This window comes from Thunnus thynnus, chromosome 14 (genome assembly GCF_963924715.1).
Source record: "Thunnus thynnus chromosome 14, fThuThy2.1, whole genome shotgun sequence".
Taxonomy (NCBI): domain Eukaryota; kingdom Metazoa; phylum Chordata; class Actinopteri; order Scombriformes; family Scombridae; genus Thunnus; species Thunnus thynnus.
This window is the reverse complement of record NC_089530.1, coordinates 24,074,915-24,093,319: the sequence shown is the minus strand read 5'-3', so window position 1 is coordinate 24,093,319 and position 18,405 is coordinate 24,074,915. Positions and strand designations below refer to the sequence as shown.

Below are 18,405 nucleotides of genomic sequence, written 5' to 3'. Positions count from 1 at the left end.
CAGACATGAGACAGGCAGGTGATAAATTGCTATCAGATCAATCTAAAGGGGTCACATGACCTTTTACACCTCAGATGAAATTGTTTGGATGAAATCAAATGTGTGTAATTTCTTTTAGTTTAAGACTCAAAGTTCAATCTCTACCAAGGGAATAATAGTTTTATGATATAATCTTAAAGGATAGGATCACAAATTTTAAAGTCCGTCATAAATCAACAGTCAGGTGCAGGAATGAACATCAAAACAGGCTTGCAGGTTTGCTTGCTGGGATCATTCCTCCTGTTCATACTGACCTTTAATAGATTCCCTCCGAATGTGCTTTCAGTGTAAGTGATGTAAGTGCAAAAATACATTTAAAAGTTTATCTGAAGCTAATATCTGAATCCTCAATAGTCCAAATTCATCAAATCAAGCGGATATTTTTCCAAAATTAGTGTTTTTATTACCAAATTCCCTTTTTTTGTTAACCGCAGCTCAACATGGAAACATAAAGTGTTTGAAGTGAGTGAATAATACAGGCCTACTAATCCTAGAATCCTTTAACTCAAGGTCCATGTACCAGCTTTTATCCAAAGCTTTCAACTGTATCTCAGCTTTTTATTTTTTATTAGAGCTTTACAAATTCATAATCAACAGGATTTAAAGACATATCTATAAAAACAAGGCCATGCAAGTGGCTTTTCAAGGCTGTAGTGAAGCATAATGACAATGCTAACATGCATGTAAACTGTTACCATGTTCCAGCACTGAACCCAAAGTAAAGCAGAGGCTGATAGGAATGCCATTAGTTTTGCAGGTATTTGGTCATGAATCAACATCCAGCGTATTGGACTAATCACCAATTTGACTTGAAGATGGCGCTAGATGAAAAGTTAAGGAATCATCAAAGTCAATACACTTCATCCTGAAGGGACACGAATGTCTGTACCAAACTGAATCACAATCCATTCAACAGTTATTAGTTGTTAGTAGACCGATAGACCAACACTGCCATCATTAGAGCCACGGTGCCAGCCTAGCTAAAACTGGTTGGTACAATAAACTAAAACACACTAACTGCTATGGAAGAAGAGTGTTTCAACAGGAAATGTCAGTATTTTCAGGTAAGATTTAATTGTCAGTGATTGGAAAAAAGGCAGCCTAATAGGACAATTACAGGGCTTCTAGCTCAAGATGTCAAAACGGCCATTAGCTGACTGCCGGCATGACAGTGACCTTGATCAGAAGTTGAAAGGGGAAAACGTTAAATATTCATGAACACTTAAGGGGAGAAGAGGTTAATGAAGGAGATGCTGTATGTGTGTGAGCCTTGTCATTGTTGCATGTTTGTGAAGCATCTGAGTGTGGGCGCCTCGCTATAGGGTACAGTACATACGTTACATGGGCGCTTACACGTGTGCTTACATGTGTGTGTAATCAAGCCTCGCTCTTCTGGAAAACTAACGGAGAGCTGCTTGTTAGTCAGAGCGGGAGACAGACATGTCTCAGCTCAAGGCGCTGATGCCATTTCTGAGTGAAGTGCACTACAGTGAAAACAGGCTGGTATAGCTCCCAGGTAGCACTGGGACTCTAGACCTGCTTAATATTGCAGACACAGCTCGTCTTCAGTTATTCTCTTTTTTCTATTCTCTCCCTCTCTGTCGCTTTCAATCTCTGTCCCTCTTTCTCTGTTTCTCTCCTTCTTCTTTTCTCCACACGATCCTTTATGTACATATTTTACTTTGCATCCTCCTCTTTTTACTGTCACATTAGTTTTCGTTCCCTCGCCTCATTCACGCAGAAATTCACCGCTGTGCATAAGTTCAGTCAGTAGGGAAAGATTCCCCAAGGTAGCCGTGGAAAATTTGTGTCTTTGCGGCCAGCTTAAAACTTTCTCACCATTTTAATTTTTTTTTCTTAAAAAAATCAATACTTCTTCTTCATGCTCTCTCCTGGTATTTATTCAGAGTTTTCCATCCTGCAGGAGTGGGCAACGCAAACTCAGTCAGAGTTTTGGAGGGAAAAGGAGGGTTCATTTGCATATATTTGCATCTTATTAACACATCAAACCTGCTGACTTGAAAGGGATGCCTTGATTAGGAACACCACCAAATTACTGTATGTCTACTTCCTCACTCCTCTCCTTCCCTTGTCCTCTCACTCTCCTTTGCTCACTCTGCTCTGCTTCTTATTGCTACTGTACACATCCGGTGTGTATTTGTACATCATTATAGAGAATAATGCTGGAATATCCCTCAACCTTTGATATGTCAAAATCTTTCTATAACCCCGTCTCTCTTGCTTGCCTTCTTTCCTTTCGTGCCTCTCGCTTTTGTCTTTCACCATGAGGTCATGACCCTCCGTCTCTGCCTCCTCGGGGCATATCTGACAGGTTTGGCAGAAGCAGTCAAACATTTACAGTTTGTGCGTGTACGTGTGTGTTGCATCTCCGAGCGCACAAACAAAATGCCTATACACATGATGAAATGTAACGCTTCATAGCATGTTACGAGCCCCCTAAAGATGAGCCAACTGTGTGGGTGTCTGAATATAAATGTGCTCCCATGTCTTCGCTCACTGATTTCTATCACTGATTTATGTAATGAAATAGCCTACATCCTGGCTGTCAGCCACTTCAAAAGGCAGGAAGTGAAATTATCTTTACTACCTTTGCTTTCACTGTGTTCAATACCATAAAAAATATTCCAGTTTTCCGAGTGCTGGACAGCCTGTAGGGAGCTCTGCAAGCTTGATGGGGCAAAACATTTAGGACACTCCACAAATATTTGTATGATTGAATCGGTTCAGCAAGTTTAATTAACCCCTTAAATCCCACTGACTTGCCGATTGGCTGGACAGCACAACCTCATGCTGTGCAGCCAAACCGTGTTCAACCCCGAACTTTATTTTAAATGGAGGAAACAACCATGTGTGTAAATGATGCACAGAACACAGGGCAATATTTCCACTGGATGAAATGGTTTATCCATAAAGAGTCTTGGGTTTAGATATTTTACTATATCAAAGTAGTAAACATCAAATAGCGTCTTTATACAGTGTAAGTGATACTGTCAAAGGTGTGGAATGAGATGATTTTGTTAAAATCTTAAAAGGAGGAAAATGTGTTCCAAGGAATTTTTATCTTTTGATAGTTTACTGTTGCTGCTTTACCCATTGGCTAAGTACTCGAGTCGTTGCTAAACATTGCAGAGCTTTGCTAATTCTGCAACATTAACTGAGTCTGCACTGTATTCAATCAAAGGAAAAGACAAGAAATCACTTTAGGTTTTTCTCTTTCATGACATGTACAACAATTTATGTGACAAGTTAGCATATATGCATGATTGTTCCATTGCTTTGTTAGTTTGCTCACTTTTCTTGAGCAGCTTCCCTTGGGAGAATTAGAAAAAAGTAGAAATGCTGAGGTGTACTGTTTTCACCTAAGGCTTCTGTCTCCATAAATCAAATTTCCAATTTCCTTCCATGGTCCCAGTACTGTATGTTCTGTAGTTGCATCCAATATCATACAAAAAGTGCGTTTTAATCCTTTGGTAGCCAATACAGCATTAGTGCAATGTCTGCTGTGAAATCAAAACAATTAAAATAGTAATAAAGCCAAAAATGAAAATAATTAGTCTTCTTACTGTATTTTATCTCACTGCTTTAGGATATTCTTTATCAACCTGCAGTTAGCATCGTCAGGGTCCAATTGCCACAGGCTGTGAAGGTTATTCACAGGAAAACATCACTGTGATTAATGATCATAATTTGTCCAAGTACTATTATTCATTACAGTGTTACATTTGACAATTATTAAAGGATTTCAAGAGTTACAGCCTACAGTGCACATCTCAAACCTTTATTTCCTGTCACTCTGTCAAAATCATGTGTGTACCATATGTGTTACTACTCCTCTATAGACGTAGACTCCATCAGACAACAGCCTCCAGTTTCATCATTTAAATTCTCATGAGGGCTTTGACAGATTCATTCACAGTATTACTTCCACCAAATAAACATATTCACAACTTAATGTTTGTCATAAGGACATGATTGTAGACACACACAAACACACACACACACACGCACACGGACTGTAAATGTGTATGTTTGGGAAAGAGCCTTAATTGGATACTCTGCACTGTTTACCAAACTGAATGAGCTAATGCAATTGCACCATTAAACTTCTTAAATCTTGCTAATTAAAACTAACAAAGATGTCAATACAAATCAATTAGAAGTCGAGAGGTTGGAGAACCGAGGAAATGGCTTTAGGAAGATGGCTTCAGAAACTCACGATTACAGGAAATTAACACAATAATCAGATACTACTACACTAGTGTGTCTACGCACAAAGAGCTTACATATACAGATACAGACAGTCATACATATATACTGTCATATGTTCAAAGCAGCATATTTATACTTATGTACATGTTTTTGTCCCCCTGATGAGTCTAAGCCAGTGTTCTGTCCCCAATGACTCTTCAGAAAAATATCTGTGTCTTTAGTTTTCTTCAACTTCCTTCATGAGCAAGTTGCCAAATTTGCCTCCAGCTGTAGTAGTGCTAGGCAGGTGTTGTATGGTCGGCTTATCAGAGATTTCTCATTCAAAAACAGTTGCCAGCTGCAGCGGTGAACAGGGCTGATGAGAGTGGTGAGACTGAATCATACCGTAAACCAACACAATGAGCTAAAAGAGGCTAAAAAGCTCTGAAAGGCTGAAGAGTTGGTGATAATTTCCTGCAAGTCCAGTGCTATGAGGGACCTGTTTCAGATTATATTATACATATGATTCATTGTTGACATGAAAAAATAGTTTAGTGGAACTTTAAAGAAAATAAAACTAACAAGCCACCATGGTATTTTTTGTCTTCTAATATTTAAGTGCAAGATGTAGCTAAGATAGCTAAAAACAGAATAGCAAACAATAAGAATTATTAAAAGAGAAAAACTATGGCTTCTCCCTCTTTACTGCATTGACTTCCCTTTATATAACCCTTGATTGAGCTGCCAAAAGATCATTAAGCCTTCATTGTGTGCTAATTAAATCAGCACACAGTGACACACTGACGTTTGGCCTCCATCGCTAACACTCTCCCCTCACTATGTCACCAAAAAAGGCACTTTTTTAAAATCGCCCCTTTCTGGACTTGTATCCATTTTCCTCCCTCCTTGGCTCCCCCCCCATCCTCTGTTTTCCATTCCCGGGCACAATGAGTGCTCCTCTTTGTGTCTTGGAGGATTCATTCACCGAAAGCGGCACCTTATAGCCACAATATGCAGTCTCTTATCTGTTTAATTTTCTCCCACCTCAAAAGCATGCCATGGCATCAGGCTTGTTTATTACTGTCAGAGAGACACCATTCGAACTCCCACTGGTGTGCCATTATTATCGCACAGATGGCGATGAGGGTTGAGAGAGTTAGACAGAAAAACAGAGATGGAGAGAAAGAAAACAGAGAGAGAGGGAGAGCAGGGTAAGACCAAAAAAAAAAACAAAAAAACCCGCCAAGAATTAGAGAGAATAAACGACTGAGAAAAAAATTAGTGTTTTTAATTTTAACAGAAACCAGATGGTTTTCTGAATGCAGGCAGGAGAAGATCACATGTTTTTTCCTTGTAATGACAAGACAAGTTTGTACTCTGTCTGACATACACTCACATGTGCGCACACACAAACACAAATGTGCACTTAAGCATTCTATATAGTGAGCATTTGACACACCGTTATCCCAGAGGCTTTCTCCTGTCAAGGTAAATCCCTGCATGTCAGAAACAATATTGCACAGAATGCAGTGACCCCTCCATGCATTCCTTGACTCTTGCTACGCTCACTACAACAATGTCGGAGGTCTCTTGGGGTGACTGACACTTAAAAGTGTGTGTTTTTGTGTGAGTGGATGCATGTGTTCCACCAAATGCCCAGCGGAAAGAATTCAGGACCTTGGAGAGCGACACTCTCTCACTGAGAGAAAACTACTCTTGTTTACTTCTTAGTTTGGTCACCCTCAACATTGTGACTTTATGCTTCCCAGTTCCATAGGAAACACATATTTTTAACATGTGTTGAGTATTTAGTATGTTCACAACAGTGAGAAACCCACTAAACATGGACTTGGCGATTTGAGTGTCAGAAGATGTCCTCTGACATGAGCAAAGCTGGACAAAATTTGGTTGACATAGAAGCTTTTTTAGACATAGATTACCATTGTTTCAACAACATTTGAAATACTATATTTAGATTAGTATGTACCAGGTGCCACATATTGACATATATAGTCATTGGAATTTGACTTTTCAACTATATTTAACCAATTTTTAATCTAGACATCTGCAGATTGCAGAATCCATTCTCACTGGGATGGGGAAAGTGACTGCATTAATTATACTCAAAGATGTCAGCATACATGCAAAATCTGCTCAATTTTGAATGTGGTATCAGTGGATGTCAGAGGAAATTGGGGAGCTTCTCACAGCCGAAAAAAATGTTAAACAAATTATGCACAGACCTCAGACAACAAAAGTGTTCCATCTAAATATAAACTGTATTGTTTTCTCTTTGCTGTATTGACTTTGCAGCATTTTTACACTTTTGCAGTTTGATGCTGCACATCTTAAAAGAAGATGATACATCCTGCGGTACTTGTAACATCTTATACTATGATATTGTATATGGTAAAGGGTATATAATATGAGTGACATGTAATATGGCACTGCCACTCAGTCTTTAGCTCCCAGATGCTTCAGGTGTCTGTTCTTTTTTCATATGCGTTTTAATCTCCTTGTTTACTGGCAGCTTAGATATGTGTTATTGCTGCTATGTTTTCAATTTCATGCATGCTTCTTGTTAATTGGCTTGCCAGTGTGTGTGTGTGTGTGTGTGTGTGTGTGTGTGTGTGTGTGTGTGTGTATGTATGAGGAAGGTAATGTTATGTATTCCACTGAGCAGCCACACTTTGCACCTATGAGGCCCAAGTCAATCTGGCAGCACTGGTCCGTGGCTGAACACTTTGGAAAAGCCCGAGGTCACCCAGGAAAAGAAAGGCTGGAGTCCAGAGAGACAGGAGGGAGGATGAGGAGGATTGTGAGCGAGGAAAGGTGGGCTACTCTTGCGAAAGAAGTGGTTTGGTCTGCTGCATAACCTTGCCCCCTAGCTTGTTCTTGACCTTGCGCCAACAAATGCAGGAACCATTTTTATCAACTGAATCTGTCTAATCTCTCTAAAGCCTGTCCTGCTTTAGACATACAGTTGTGTTGTGAATTGATTTTAATGGGTTTGATCACTCTGCTTTGCTTTTGTCGAGTTTCAGGTTTTTATCTTTAATTTCTTGGAGTAGTTGTTTGTTGTTCTGTTAAGAATATTTTATTCCTGTAAGTCAGCAAACTGACCCCCATTTCATGCTTGTGCTTGTCGCAGAGATTAGTTGGAAAGTGAAATGGGGAAAGGTTATGGGTAGCGCCTGTTTTTGATTCTAAAGTTTGTTTTTGTGAGCCTTTTTTAAATTGATAATCACAGCAGAACTCCAGAGGATGACCCTGTGATTACATGGTATGACTCTTCACCACTCAGCCAATAGGATGCCGCCCTGTATTTCTGCTCTATTCCTTTTATTCCTTTTAGAACAAGTTAGTTTTAGAGATTTTAAGGACCTTCTAAATCTAAATGCCAAGAGAGGATTTTTTTCTAAGATGAGATGCTCATACTGTACTGTAGGGACCACGGCGAAAGTCCTTATCACTCTTGCAGTATAAAGCTCTGATGAAACAGGTTGATGATGTAACAGGAGCAGGAGGGGGAAGAAGGGGAGGTGCAGAAGTAGATTATAAACTGGAGGAACAGAAAATGTGGACATGGAGACATTGCTTTTCTATTTTAACCTTTGGAAGAAGTGAAAATTTTGAGCCAAAGAAAGAGAAAAAGCATTTTCCTTGAATTTGAGGAACATCACTACAGCACGCTGCCTTTCAACTTTAGCAATCAATACTTTAAACCAACATTCATCATTTCTATTCACAGATACCCATTAGTGATATACCCCTAATCAATCAATTTCTGAAACAGATCTACGGGCAATGACATGCATTTTACCAACATTACTTGCCTCCAGCCTTACAGAAACCATTCTTCTATCACAAGTCCCTCTAAAAACCCTCAGTTGCTGAGAGGCCAGCTCTTCAACCTGCACCACAGTCTGGTCCAACATCTTAACTTCCAGCAGACAGCTTGGGTCAGGGTGTGTGTATGAGTATGTGTGTGTGTGTGTGTTACTGTGTCTGTTTCTCCCCTCTAGAGAGTGCCTCTGTCAGGCCTTGGTCTCATTGGCAGGGACTTTACAGGGATCTCTTCCAAAGCCCTGCTACCTCCACATGCCAGGTGAGATTGTCTTTCTCTAGCTCTGAAATAGTCTCTCAACAGAGGGCAATGAGACGGGCTTAGCTAGCCCTTGTTGCTAACTAGACAGAGGGAGACCCTGCCCGGTCACTCTGGCAGCAGGAAATAAACAATAAAAGGGCCAGAAATTGAATTTATTGCAACTCCGAAGACAGAATAAATAAACAGTGGCAGGTAAGAAGAGGTAACTCCCCATGTCCTTTGGCTCAACAGAGTAACTGAGTCAATTAGGAAATAGTAGGTTTGTTATTCCGAGTGACCATTTTCTCTCTAAAACTCCAAGTAAAGACAGAAATGAGAATAAGTGTACATAGGAAAATGGTAAGACATTTAAAGAGACATTATTTGAAGCAGTAATTACACTAAACCTATCATTAGTTTTGTTCACTTTGGTAAAATCCTCCTAAGCTGAAAAAATAATTAATCAAATTCAACATCACATACTTTTATTACTGCATGCTTTGGCCTCTTGCCATGTTCTGAAAATATTATCTTAGCACACTGACTAATTTACTGGTTAGCTGAGCACTAATGATTGAATGCCTGACTATGTTGCCCAAAGCAGTGAGCATTGGTGTGTGTGTGTGTGTGTGTGTGTGTGTGTAAAGGGGAAAGTGAAGTCCTTATGACGTTGAATCCCTCCCCTCTCCGCATCCGTCCCCTTAGGTTCACAAACACGACCATCGCGCACTGACAGCGCTAAACAGCGCTCTGGGGGACAATCTGCGCTTGTTTTACAACTGGTCGGGAATGGCACTTGATACTTGAGTTATGACTGTTTGGAGAAAATCGTTGCAAAAAGGATCAGGTTTCATCTCGCGAATAAAAATGATTAATTCTGTGACAAATAGTGCCATAAACTGGCTCAATTTATCCCCATTAAATGTCTGGATTGATCACACTTTTGCACCCTGATTTGTCTCAATTTGTTGTAACCACAAACTGAATCAGATTATGCATTGATCCTGTGCCTGGGGTGAAATTTGTCATTCTTTTGTTGATGAGGATAAATTAATGTCTAACAGCACATCAATGTATCCTTTTTTTCTTTCATGGTGGTTTTAGTGATATTTACTATCTAGTCTTTAGTGACTCAAGAGTCTCACAGTGCATATAATCCATAAAACACTTATATATATAAAAAGTTCCAAGACTAAAACATCATCTTTGTTTAATTCTTCTGTTCAAAAGTGCATATCATTACCTTTCTCAACTCCACTGTTACTTTTTTTTAAGCAAAGTACTAAACACACCTCATAGTTTTACTGCATAATCACACCAGCTGTTATTCAGATTCGGAGTGAATGCCATATTGTTTGATGGTCCATATCTCCCTTTAGAAACTCATTGCCATATATTAAAGCAGTAGAGATCAACTCGGTGCACATTTCCCACTCCTCTGCACCTTCACACACATTAACATGCACAGACAGTGTGGTCAAGGCTGTCCCGGCGTACATCGCAAACCGTTGCTCTTTAACAGCTACGCTTGTCCGCAGATTATGTTGTCATAGCAACCGAGGCAAGCAGGGGAGGAGGGCAACAGCTACGACTCCTCGTCCGCCTACACTTGGGTCTTTCTCTCCCACACTCTCTCTCTCTCTCTCTGTATCCTGCCCCCCCCCTCCCTCTCTTTTTCAGCTATCATCTATTTCCTGAATAAAGCTAAAAAAAACAGACGTCTGTGCTGTCGTGGACTTTGGTTGACTTTTGACTGGATTATACAGTGCATAATGTACTGAATAATGCAGGAGACAGACTTTGAAGTACTCTCTCAGTGCATTTACGTGCACTTGTTCTGTTGTCTTCTCTTCAGTGAGCTGATTTTCTAAATGTCTTGTAAACAGGAAGTCATTTTTTTTTTTTGGTTGTCAGGATAGTTGATTAGAGAAACCGCATTGTTGGCTGTATAGCTTGTACTCTCACTTTGCTTTTAGTCCACTTGCTCCAAAAAAATAGACAAAAAAAGCGACCACCAGGTAGCAGCATCTTATATTCTGCAGACCCTTGCAGCTACACACATGTAAAAGGAGATTTTATAGTAACCAGTGCATGTTAATGTATTGATCGGTTTCCTGTGTAGCATGTAAACACACTGCGTGCATGTATGTACATCATGATGAAGTGTGTGTTTACGTGCACACTCAACACTGTATCTCTTGGGTCCAACTTTATCCATATATTTTCAATGTACTACATCTTACTTACACTGCAGAGCCAAAAGACATCCCTCACCATCATCCACACAATCACACAGACTCACATAAACACACCCGTACATGCACGGATGCATAGTCACACCCCAGGGGAGGCAAAACAGGCTCTTTGAAAAACAGGTTTGGTGGAAGTCCTGCGGTTAGATTTTGGAAGAAGTTGTTCTGGGACTTAATTAGTAAAGGGCCCCATATTTGAGCGGGCTAAGTGCCCATGAGCTCTACTCTCAAATCTGGGACAAGTAAGACACACACACACACGAGATGGCAACCAGCATGCACACGTGAACACAGGTTATGCACACACATGCACACAGCTACACAGAAACTGCAGAAAATCTTTCCATGCACAAGGAGTAATTGGAGAAGGGGGCAGCTTCTATAGATGCTGCAGACAGCGAATAGTGAATGAACACAAAACTCTGCTGAAAATGTATGTTTTCACTATCAAATACTCACCCCCATGAAAGGATGACCTTAAAACTCTATAGCTTACTCCTTTGCAGACGATGGCAGCTGCAGTTTGTTTTCACAGCAATTACAGTCATTGTGCATGTTCAAACAATTGTTGCTTCACCATTTGAATCATTAAATGCACTGCAGTACATCCAGTGGAGCTTCTGAGCCATGAGGTGGTGACAGTGCAACACAGAAGTGTGGTATTTAGCTCTTGTGGACAAACTGTATATGAGTGTTTGCAACATGCTGCACATACAGTACGGCAGTGAAGTGGATTATGCTGCAGGAGTGGTTTGAGAACGTTCTATCGATGTGGTGATGCTTTTTGGAATCGCTTGTAACCGCTGTGAATACAAGCTGACTCCATGAAGGATTAAGATAGAAACTTTGAAGAACCACCGTCTTTTAAACCTACAGGAGGCGAGGTCACTGAGATACTCAAGATATACAGTATTTTTCATGGAATCCTCCTTCGAATTAAAAGGATAATCCTTCCTTTTTTTCATTTTCTCACTTTAGTTTGTATTTTAAACAGAAATTGCCACATAAAACATACATGAACTAAGAAATGTATACACATCATATGACAGACAATAAGTAGGCTGTGACATTAGTCAAATTAATGTAAATATTAATATTCATAATAGCCAGTTAAACCGCAGCATCCTATCCAAATGCAATGTCTCATCACACCCTGAACATACCACAGACTTCACTGATGGATGCTCTTACAGGGAAGAAGAAGAGCAGGAAGAAGAATAAAAAGTATAGAGGCAGAGGACAGGAAAGAAAAGAAGGTTGTTAAATAATAAGAGTCAGTCAATAATAACAAGAGGTCAGTCACTTACTTGCAGTGCTTGTGAGGCCCGCTGAGTGTCTCGATGACAAAGCATTCGCCACCGTTTAGGCAGTAGGCCAGGTCCTTCTCATGACAGGGCTTGAAATGCTCCGAGTGCAGCGGTGGGATAGTTGGAGATGCTGCAGGACAAGCAAAGAAACTCTTGTTAGTTATAATCAACCCCTAAATGTAGGCTATTATACTTTTCCTGAATGCATTCGGTCTCCAACGATCAGGCTGAGTGACAGGTTAATTCATCTCCCTGTCTTCTAGTGGCCTATTAGTCCTCAAACTTCATTATAATTGTCTCTTCACTCCACAATTCTGCAAATAAATCATCGTATCATCCTAAATTACAGCAGAAAAAAAAAAAAAATTCTACAGCAAGTCAGTTTTCCAGCAGAAGCTACTCAGTCTCCACCCAAGTATCCATAACGAGTGTCTGCAATCGCCTCATAATACACTGTACGTTTGGATAATACTAACACACTATTGTTTGTTTAGACCCTGCAATGTCACCAGCGAAAGATGGATGGAGGACGGGTAATAATCTGTCCCGCTGTGATTAATACTCCGTGGTCACAGTACTGCCGTCGGAGAGCTTGACTTCTCCTAGCGATTTATCACAACATGCATGGCTGATTGTGGACAGTGCACGCTTCTGAGGGAATCCACTCAGCGTACCTTAATGGATGATCTTGTAATTGAAATTAATAAGCAAAGCACAAGTTGATGTTAGAGGAAATATGCAAATGCTAAAGTGACCTGAGAGTCAAGAAAAAGTGGGGAAAAAACACAGCGCAATTGATGGCGCTGTGGGCATTTTACTGCTCATTGAGGATAATTTATGAAACAAAAAAGATAAATGGAAAGGGGGATTGCAGTCATCCATCAGATGTGTGTTTTGAAAGCCTATGCAGTTGGAAATCAGAAATCAGATCTGCACCACAGATGATGTTCTTATTAATACCAAACCAGACTGCTGACTGTTTCCTTTGTGCTTACAAATGAAAAATGAGTCTCATTAGCCGATTCTCAGCCGTGTTTTTCAAAGTAGCTGAATGAACAGTGATGAGCCAGAACTTCATGCTTCGTTGATTAAAAATCACTTTTACTCACAAGATGTTGTTCCAGTTGTGTTCTGATTACTGTATTAGGTTGTCCTTTAATGGTGTGTGGAAAACACACCCAAATTAACTGAAGATTTCTCAATCAAGAAATAGAGAGATTATTAATAATGTTTGGAGGGGAAATGGATGGATGAGGAGAGGTGAGTTATTTCGGTATGGCTTCAGATCCCTTAATCAACAATATGAGGTGTGTGTGTGGGTGTATTTGGGGGGGTTAATTATGAGATACTGGCTGCTGATTGGGCTCTGGGGATCTTGAACAACCCTTGGTAATTGGATGGCGAGGGACTAGTTTTCATGTGAGAGGGGAAGTTAGGAGTTAGGTCAGGAATCAAATCAACAATGAGATCTCAAATGCGGTTTTATCGAACGAGAATGTCAACAGGTTGGACGTGACGGCACAATGGTCTTAATCAAAGTAGTACACCCTGTAAAAGACGGTTAAGATAGTCATTCATCAAGTTTTCAGCAAGTTGAGGAACAATTTTAAATCCAAACCACAAGTATTGTAGCATATTAAAGGGGCACTTCACTGACTTTACACGTGAAGATTACTTTACTTGCCATGTGGAGTATAGTCAACTTTCTAAATCTACCCTAAAATACATAAACGTAACCTAATGATGTCATTAGGCTAATTTTTGGTAATTTTCTGGTCAATCTCAGCTTGAAGTAACAATTCTTTTACAAACTGGGGGTGTGGATTTGAAAAATGTGGGTGTTTACAAAGCAGAGAGGGCCTGAAGTAGAGATGCTGCTGTTGCATTATGGGAAATGTAGGATTCTGGAACTTGATCCCATGCTGCTTTAACTTGGACTATTATTGTCAGACTAAACTTTTACTTAACCTAGGTCCTTGTTTCAAGTAAAAGCCACATCGTCAACATTCAAAATTCTAAACTCAAACCCTTTTTGTAAGAGGTACAACAATGGTCAAAATAGTTGAATAGGTCTAGCGCCTGAATGTGTGATGCTTTTGTCAGCTCGTCTGTCTTTCTACAAAGACTGCATTTCAATAGGAGGGGTTAAAGATCAACTGCCTCCCGACAGTGAAGGTGTGCTTAAAAACCACAAGACAGTATAAACCCTACAGAAGATGGATGGGGGTGCAGGATACATTGCGGGATGCAGGAGGTACTGTAAACTCCCACCCAGTGTGATCTGAAATACAGCATGTCATTAAAGTTCAAAGGTTATTCAATGAGCAGAACAGTGTTTTGAGGGTGATGTGTCTGTTAATAAAACAGCTTGAATGACACACAGCTTCAGGAGGGAAGGGAGGGAGAGAGACTTAATTAGGCTATTGCCATCTCTAATATGAATTCACACTAAAACGAAGTGCAGCAATGGTACATCCAGCCCTGACAAAGTCCTCCCAGTCCTCCAGACAAAGTGGCATGGCCTGAGGTATATTAAGTTTGCATATTAAGTTTGGTGGTTGTCAGGTGAACTGAGCAGTAAGGCTTTGAAAAACAAACCAGATGAAAACCTATGCAAGTAAAAAAAACATTAAGAAGGGAGGGCAAGTGTGCATTCCCAAAAGCTGCATACAAGCACACCTGTTGGTTAAAAAAAAACAAAAAAAAAAAGAAGAAAAAACACTTTGTTTCTCATTCGGTGCCCTAGGCGACCGCTTATGTGGCCGATGCCTCGGGCTGCCCCTTCTACCCCATGACTTAAACATCCTGTCCCTCTCACTGCTCCTGTCCTGTTCTTCCTCTGTGGTGTTGCATGTGCAGTGCAGTGCAGGTTAATTCGAGTGCAGTGCAATACAACTGGAAAACAAGTATGTTTTCTAGTAAATATTTAAAGGCTCATACATTTGAAGAGCTGTCCACTCCTCACTCGGACTGTGAATCACCAGTGGGCATGTTTCAACTTGGAAACGGTGGAATGAGAATTGACTTTGTCCAGAGGAATTACGTTCATATCAGATGATTCTGCAGCACAAATGTTTACATCCACTGCTAACCTTTGTGCCAGTGTTGCTGATTATGTAGGAAGGTGGAATGTAAGGACGGTGCAGCTGTGATGGGTGATGGGCATGTAAAACTACTTTTATATAGGGGGAGGGATCCCTCCTCTGTTGCTCTTCCTGAAGTTTCTTCTTCTTTTTACTCCACTTTCTTTATCTGAATCAAGGGTCTAAAGATAGAGAATATTGTATTGCTGTACAGACTGTAAAACTCCCTGAGCCAAATCTGTGATTTGCAATACTATACAAATACAATTGACTTGACTTGACAGCTCACAACAACTGATGTTTTTTTTTAACCATAACAATCTCCCTCTAACTCAAATCATACAGTCTTTGGCCTCCGTGGATGTCACAGAAATAAAACATTTTTAAAAAATGCTGGCACTGAACTTTAAAATGCTGTCAGTGAATGTAATCCACAGTTTTACAGAATCATTCGATATCAACGCTCAGTCTGGCAGGAGGGGTTTGAATCTGACAGCGCACATTTAGCCATGGATGCACATATCAATGCAACCGTCACCTGGCACTTAAATTCAACCTTTTCAAAGCTTTATTTGACTGTTCACATGGATTCACAGGGACACAATGAGATTAAATTCAATTTTCTTCCCAGGTACAGCTGCCAACTGGAAAGATAATGAGAGAGAACTTATAATGGGGTAAGAGGAGCATAATATCGCCATTTTGTGTGTCCTGACATGATTCCTTTAGCTTGCAGTGCTACCTTCTGCACACAGAGACACTCAACGCACTGCTATTTCTTTCATGGCACTTGCTCTGCAACACTACTGTATTTTCTTTTTTTTTTTCAAACATGAAGGATTTCCCTCCAGACATGATTTCATGCTTGGACTGGGCTGCGCTGTTTTGTTAGTCCTGGCGATAAGTGACAAAAGCGCCATTTGTTGTCCTCTCTCTTTGTTTTTTTTGTTGACAGAGTTGTCACAATGCACTGTAGATTGTTTAGCTTAACACTCGTCACCTGTCAGCTCAGATGCTGTGCGCACTCAAAGAATTGTGTCATTTTTAGGAGGGAATGCCAGAGTCGACTGAAAAAATCATTTCATTTCAGTCTGCTGAAAATATCACCGCGAGTTTGAAAACATTGCTCACACAAGGCAGACGTCAATCACTGGAGAAGAAAACAGTCCAATTTACTCCGCCGTGCTGTGAAGGGAGAAAGAGGGAGAGGCAATGAGAGGATCAATAAACCATTGTGCTGGATAACACAACCCTCCACTTGAACCTCTCTTTTCCGTCTTTCATCTCCGTCTCTCTTCTCCCTAACAGGAAGAAAATGAGGAAGGAATAACGGATCTGCTGATTTTCTCTTATGCAAGTCGGTTCGTGAATGCAACGGAGAAAAGGCAGCAGCCATTTATGTAATTTTTAATAATGCAATAATAAAAAAGATAAATCTTCCTTCCTGAACTTCTAACAGTGACACTGATGTGTTTAGAAGACTCTCACAGAGCTGAATATGCTAAGGAGACCGGCACTGGGATAAATCCAATCACTTGTGGGTGTAGGTGATGCAGTACTCATGATTTAATTATTGTTCTTCCATTCTGTAAACCGAGAATGGTGGGGGGAATATACAGGATGGATGCAAATTCAGATTTGGAGACTTGATGCTGCAGCCCTGACTCCTACAAAATACGTTCACATACTACAAATTTTCTTAGTAATACTGGCCCTCTCTGGCCCTGGCCCTCTCTATACTGGCCCTTTAGGCAGCCCCTCAGTTCAGCCTCTGTCACTAACAGGCAGTATTAGCTCCTGTCTCTTTAAGGCCCCCCTCCCAATGAGCCCACTCTGTTCTGATTGGCAGCTTTCCAGAATCTTACCGAGGGACGGCCATGTCAGAGTCGTGTTAAGTTGCTCCCAATGAAAACCCAACATTTCCTGCTTTACTGCTTCATATTAGCAGTGCTAACGAAGCTCAGGCAGCCAACATATGGAGATATTTGGAGCTATTTGTTCAGTGGATCAGTTAGAAATAATGCAGGGAGGAAAAGTACAAGCAGAAACAGCCATGTGATGTCCAGGCACCTAAAACACTTAAAGTTAGGGAAAAATTGTGGTTTTGATTAAATATTGAGTCAGTCAGTGTGTCCCAGAGACCACAATCTGTCTCTAACCATAACCAAGTGCTTCTAGTTGTATATATTGTAATATAGTTATACATAGCATAGTTGTATATAGTCTATATTATAATATATAGTTGTAATATACTGTACATACAGTATCTCCTTCAACTCATCCATGCTTCATAAGTTGAACACCCCCTCTCTTCCATGCATGCACACATTAATTTCTCCATCACTCCTAGTCTCTCATCTCTCTTCCCCAGATTCACTTGTCCATTTTGTCTATTAAGCAATAAGACTACTATGAAGTATGTAAGACTACATGTTATGCAATAAGACTAAGTTAAAAAAGAAACGTGGTGAGTAAAAAGAGTCAAAATACACAACAACTCTTCAGGTTATAGATTCCTTCTTAATCTCCTTGGAAACTGTGAATGGTATATGTCATAAACATCTTTCTCCTGTCTTTTACCAGGGAGCCCTGAGGTTGGATAACAATGTGTCCCAGAGTATCTGGTAAGCAAATACCTTATCAAGAAGGTCAATATTTCCTTTAAAAAATGATCTAGGACAAGGCACTTCCAGAATATTAGTGCATGATTTGCAGTCTCCTCTTCACTGCTCTCGATCCATTTTGAAGACAGTGTTAACAATTTAACTCTCTAAGTTTGCATTGGCAAGTTAATGGACATCTGGAAAGATATTTTCCAAGATTTACTTTCTAATTTGCATTTCCAGCTCGATTTCCCATTATTATCTGTGTCGTATTAGACAGTGTTCTGTGTAGTGAGGTTATATTGAATTCAGCCACACACCCAAAGTGACCTGCTAAAGCCAACCTTTCCCCATCATTTTCCCACTGAAAATGTGAATAAATGAATGTTTAAATATGCTCAGTGCAGAAAATATTGCAGTTGGTCTGATAAAATGTCAAGAATACTGCAGTATAGCCAGAACGGAGCATACCCAAATTGCTGCAAATGAAAACACAAAGCAGATAATTGTCATTTCTAAGCGTAACTTTGCTTTGCTGGCGTTGCAATCTTTTCTACATTAATTACCTTCAAAGGGCCTGTTCAGCAGAATGTGCTTAAGCACTATTCAAGTCATATTTTATCAAGCGCTAACAGTTACCAATGAAACACTGATTAGGCAATAATCAGTGAAACATGTTGATGTGCTGAACATGCTGAGTGGATACAAAAGCCATAAGTTATATTGCTTATATGACTAAATGTACTGAGAGAAATGTTAAAATATTAGACATGTGTCGCTTCATTTCTCTCTGTCTCTCAACCTCTATTTCTGCACGCCTCATGT

At 40.2% G+C, this 18,405-nt stretch overlaps 1 protein-coding gene across 2 annotated transcripts in view; it reads right to left on the bottom strand.

Moving 5' to 3' along the window:
* LOC137197313 (pro-neuregulin-3, membrane-bound isoform) overlaps window positions 1–18,405 on the bottom strand; it is a 380,681-nt gene that overhangs the window by 133,152 nt on the left and 229,124 nt on the right. For both annotated transcript variants that reach the window (XM_067610645.1, XM_067610646.1), the window contains exon 2: window positions 11,895–12,024. In XM_067610645.1, coding sequence (XP_067466746.1) covers window positions 11,895–12,024 — 130 coding nt within the window. The remainder of the gene's footprint in view (window positions 1–11,894; window positions 12,025–18,405) is intronic.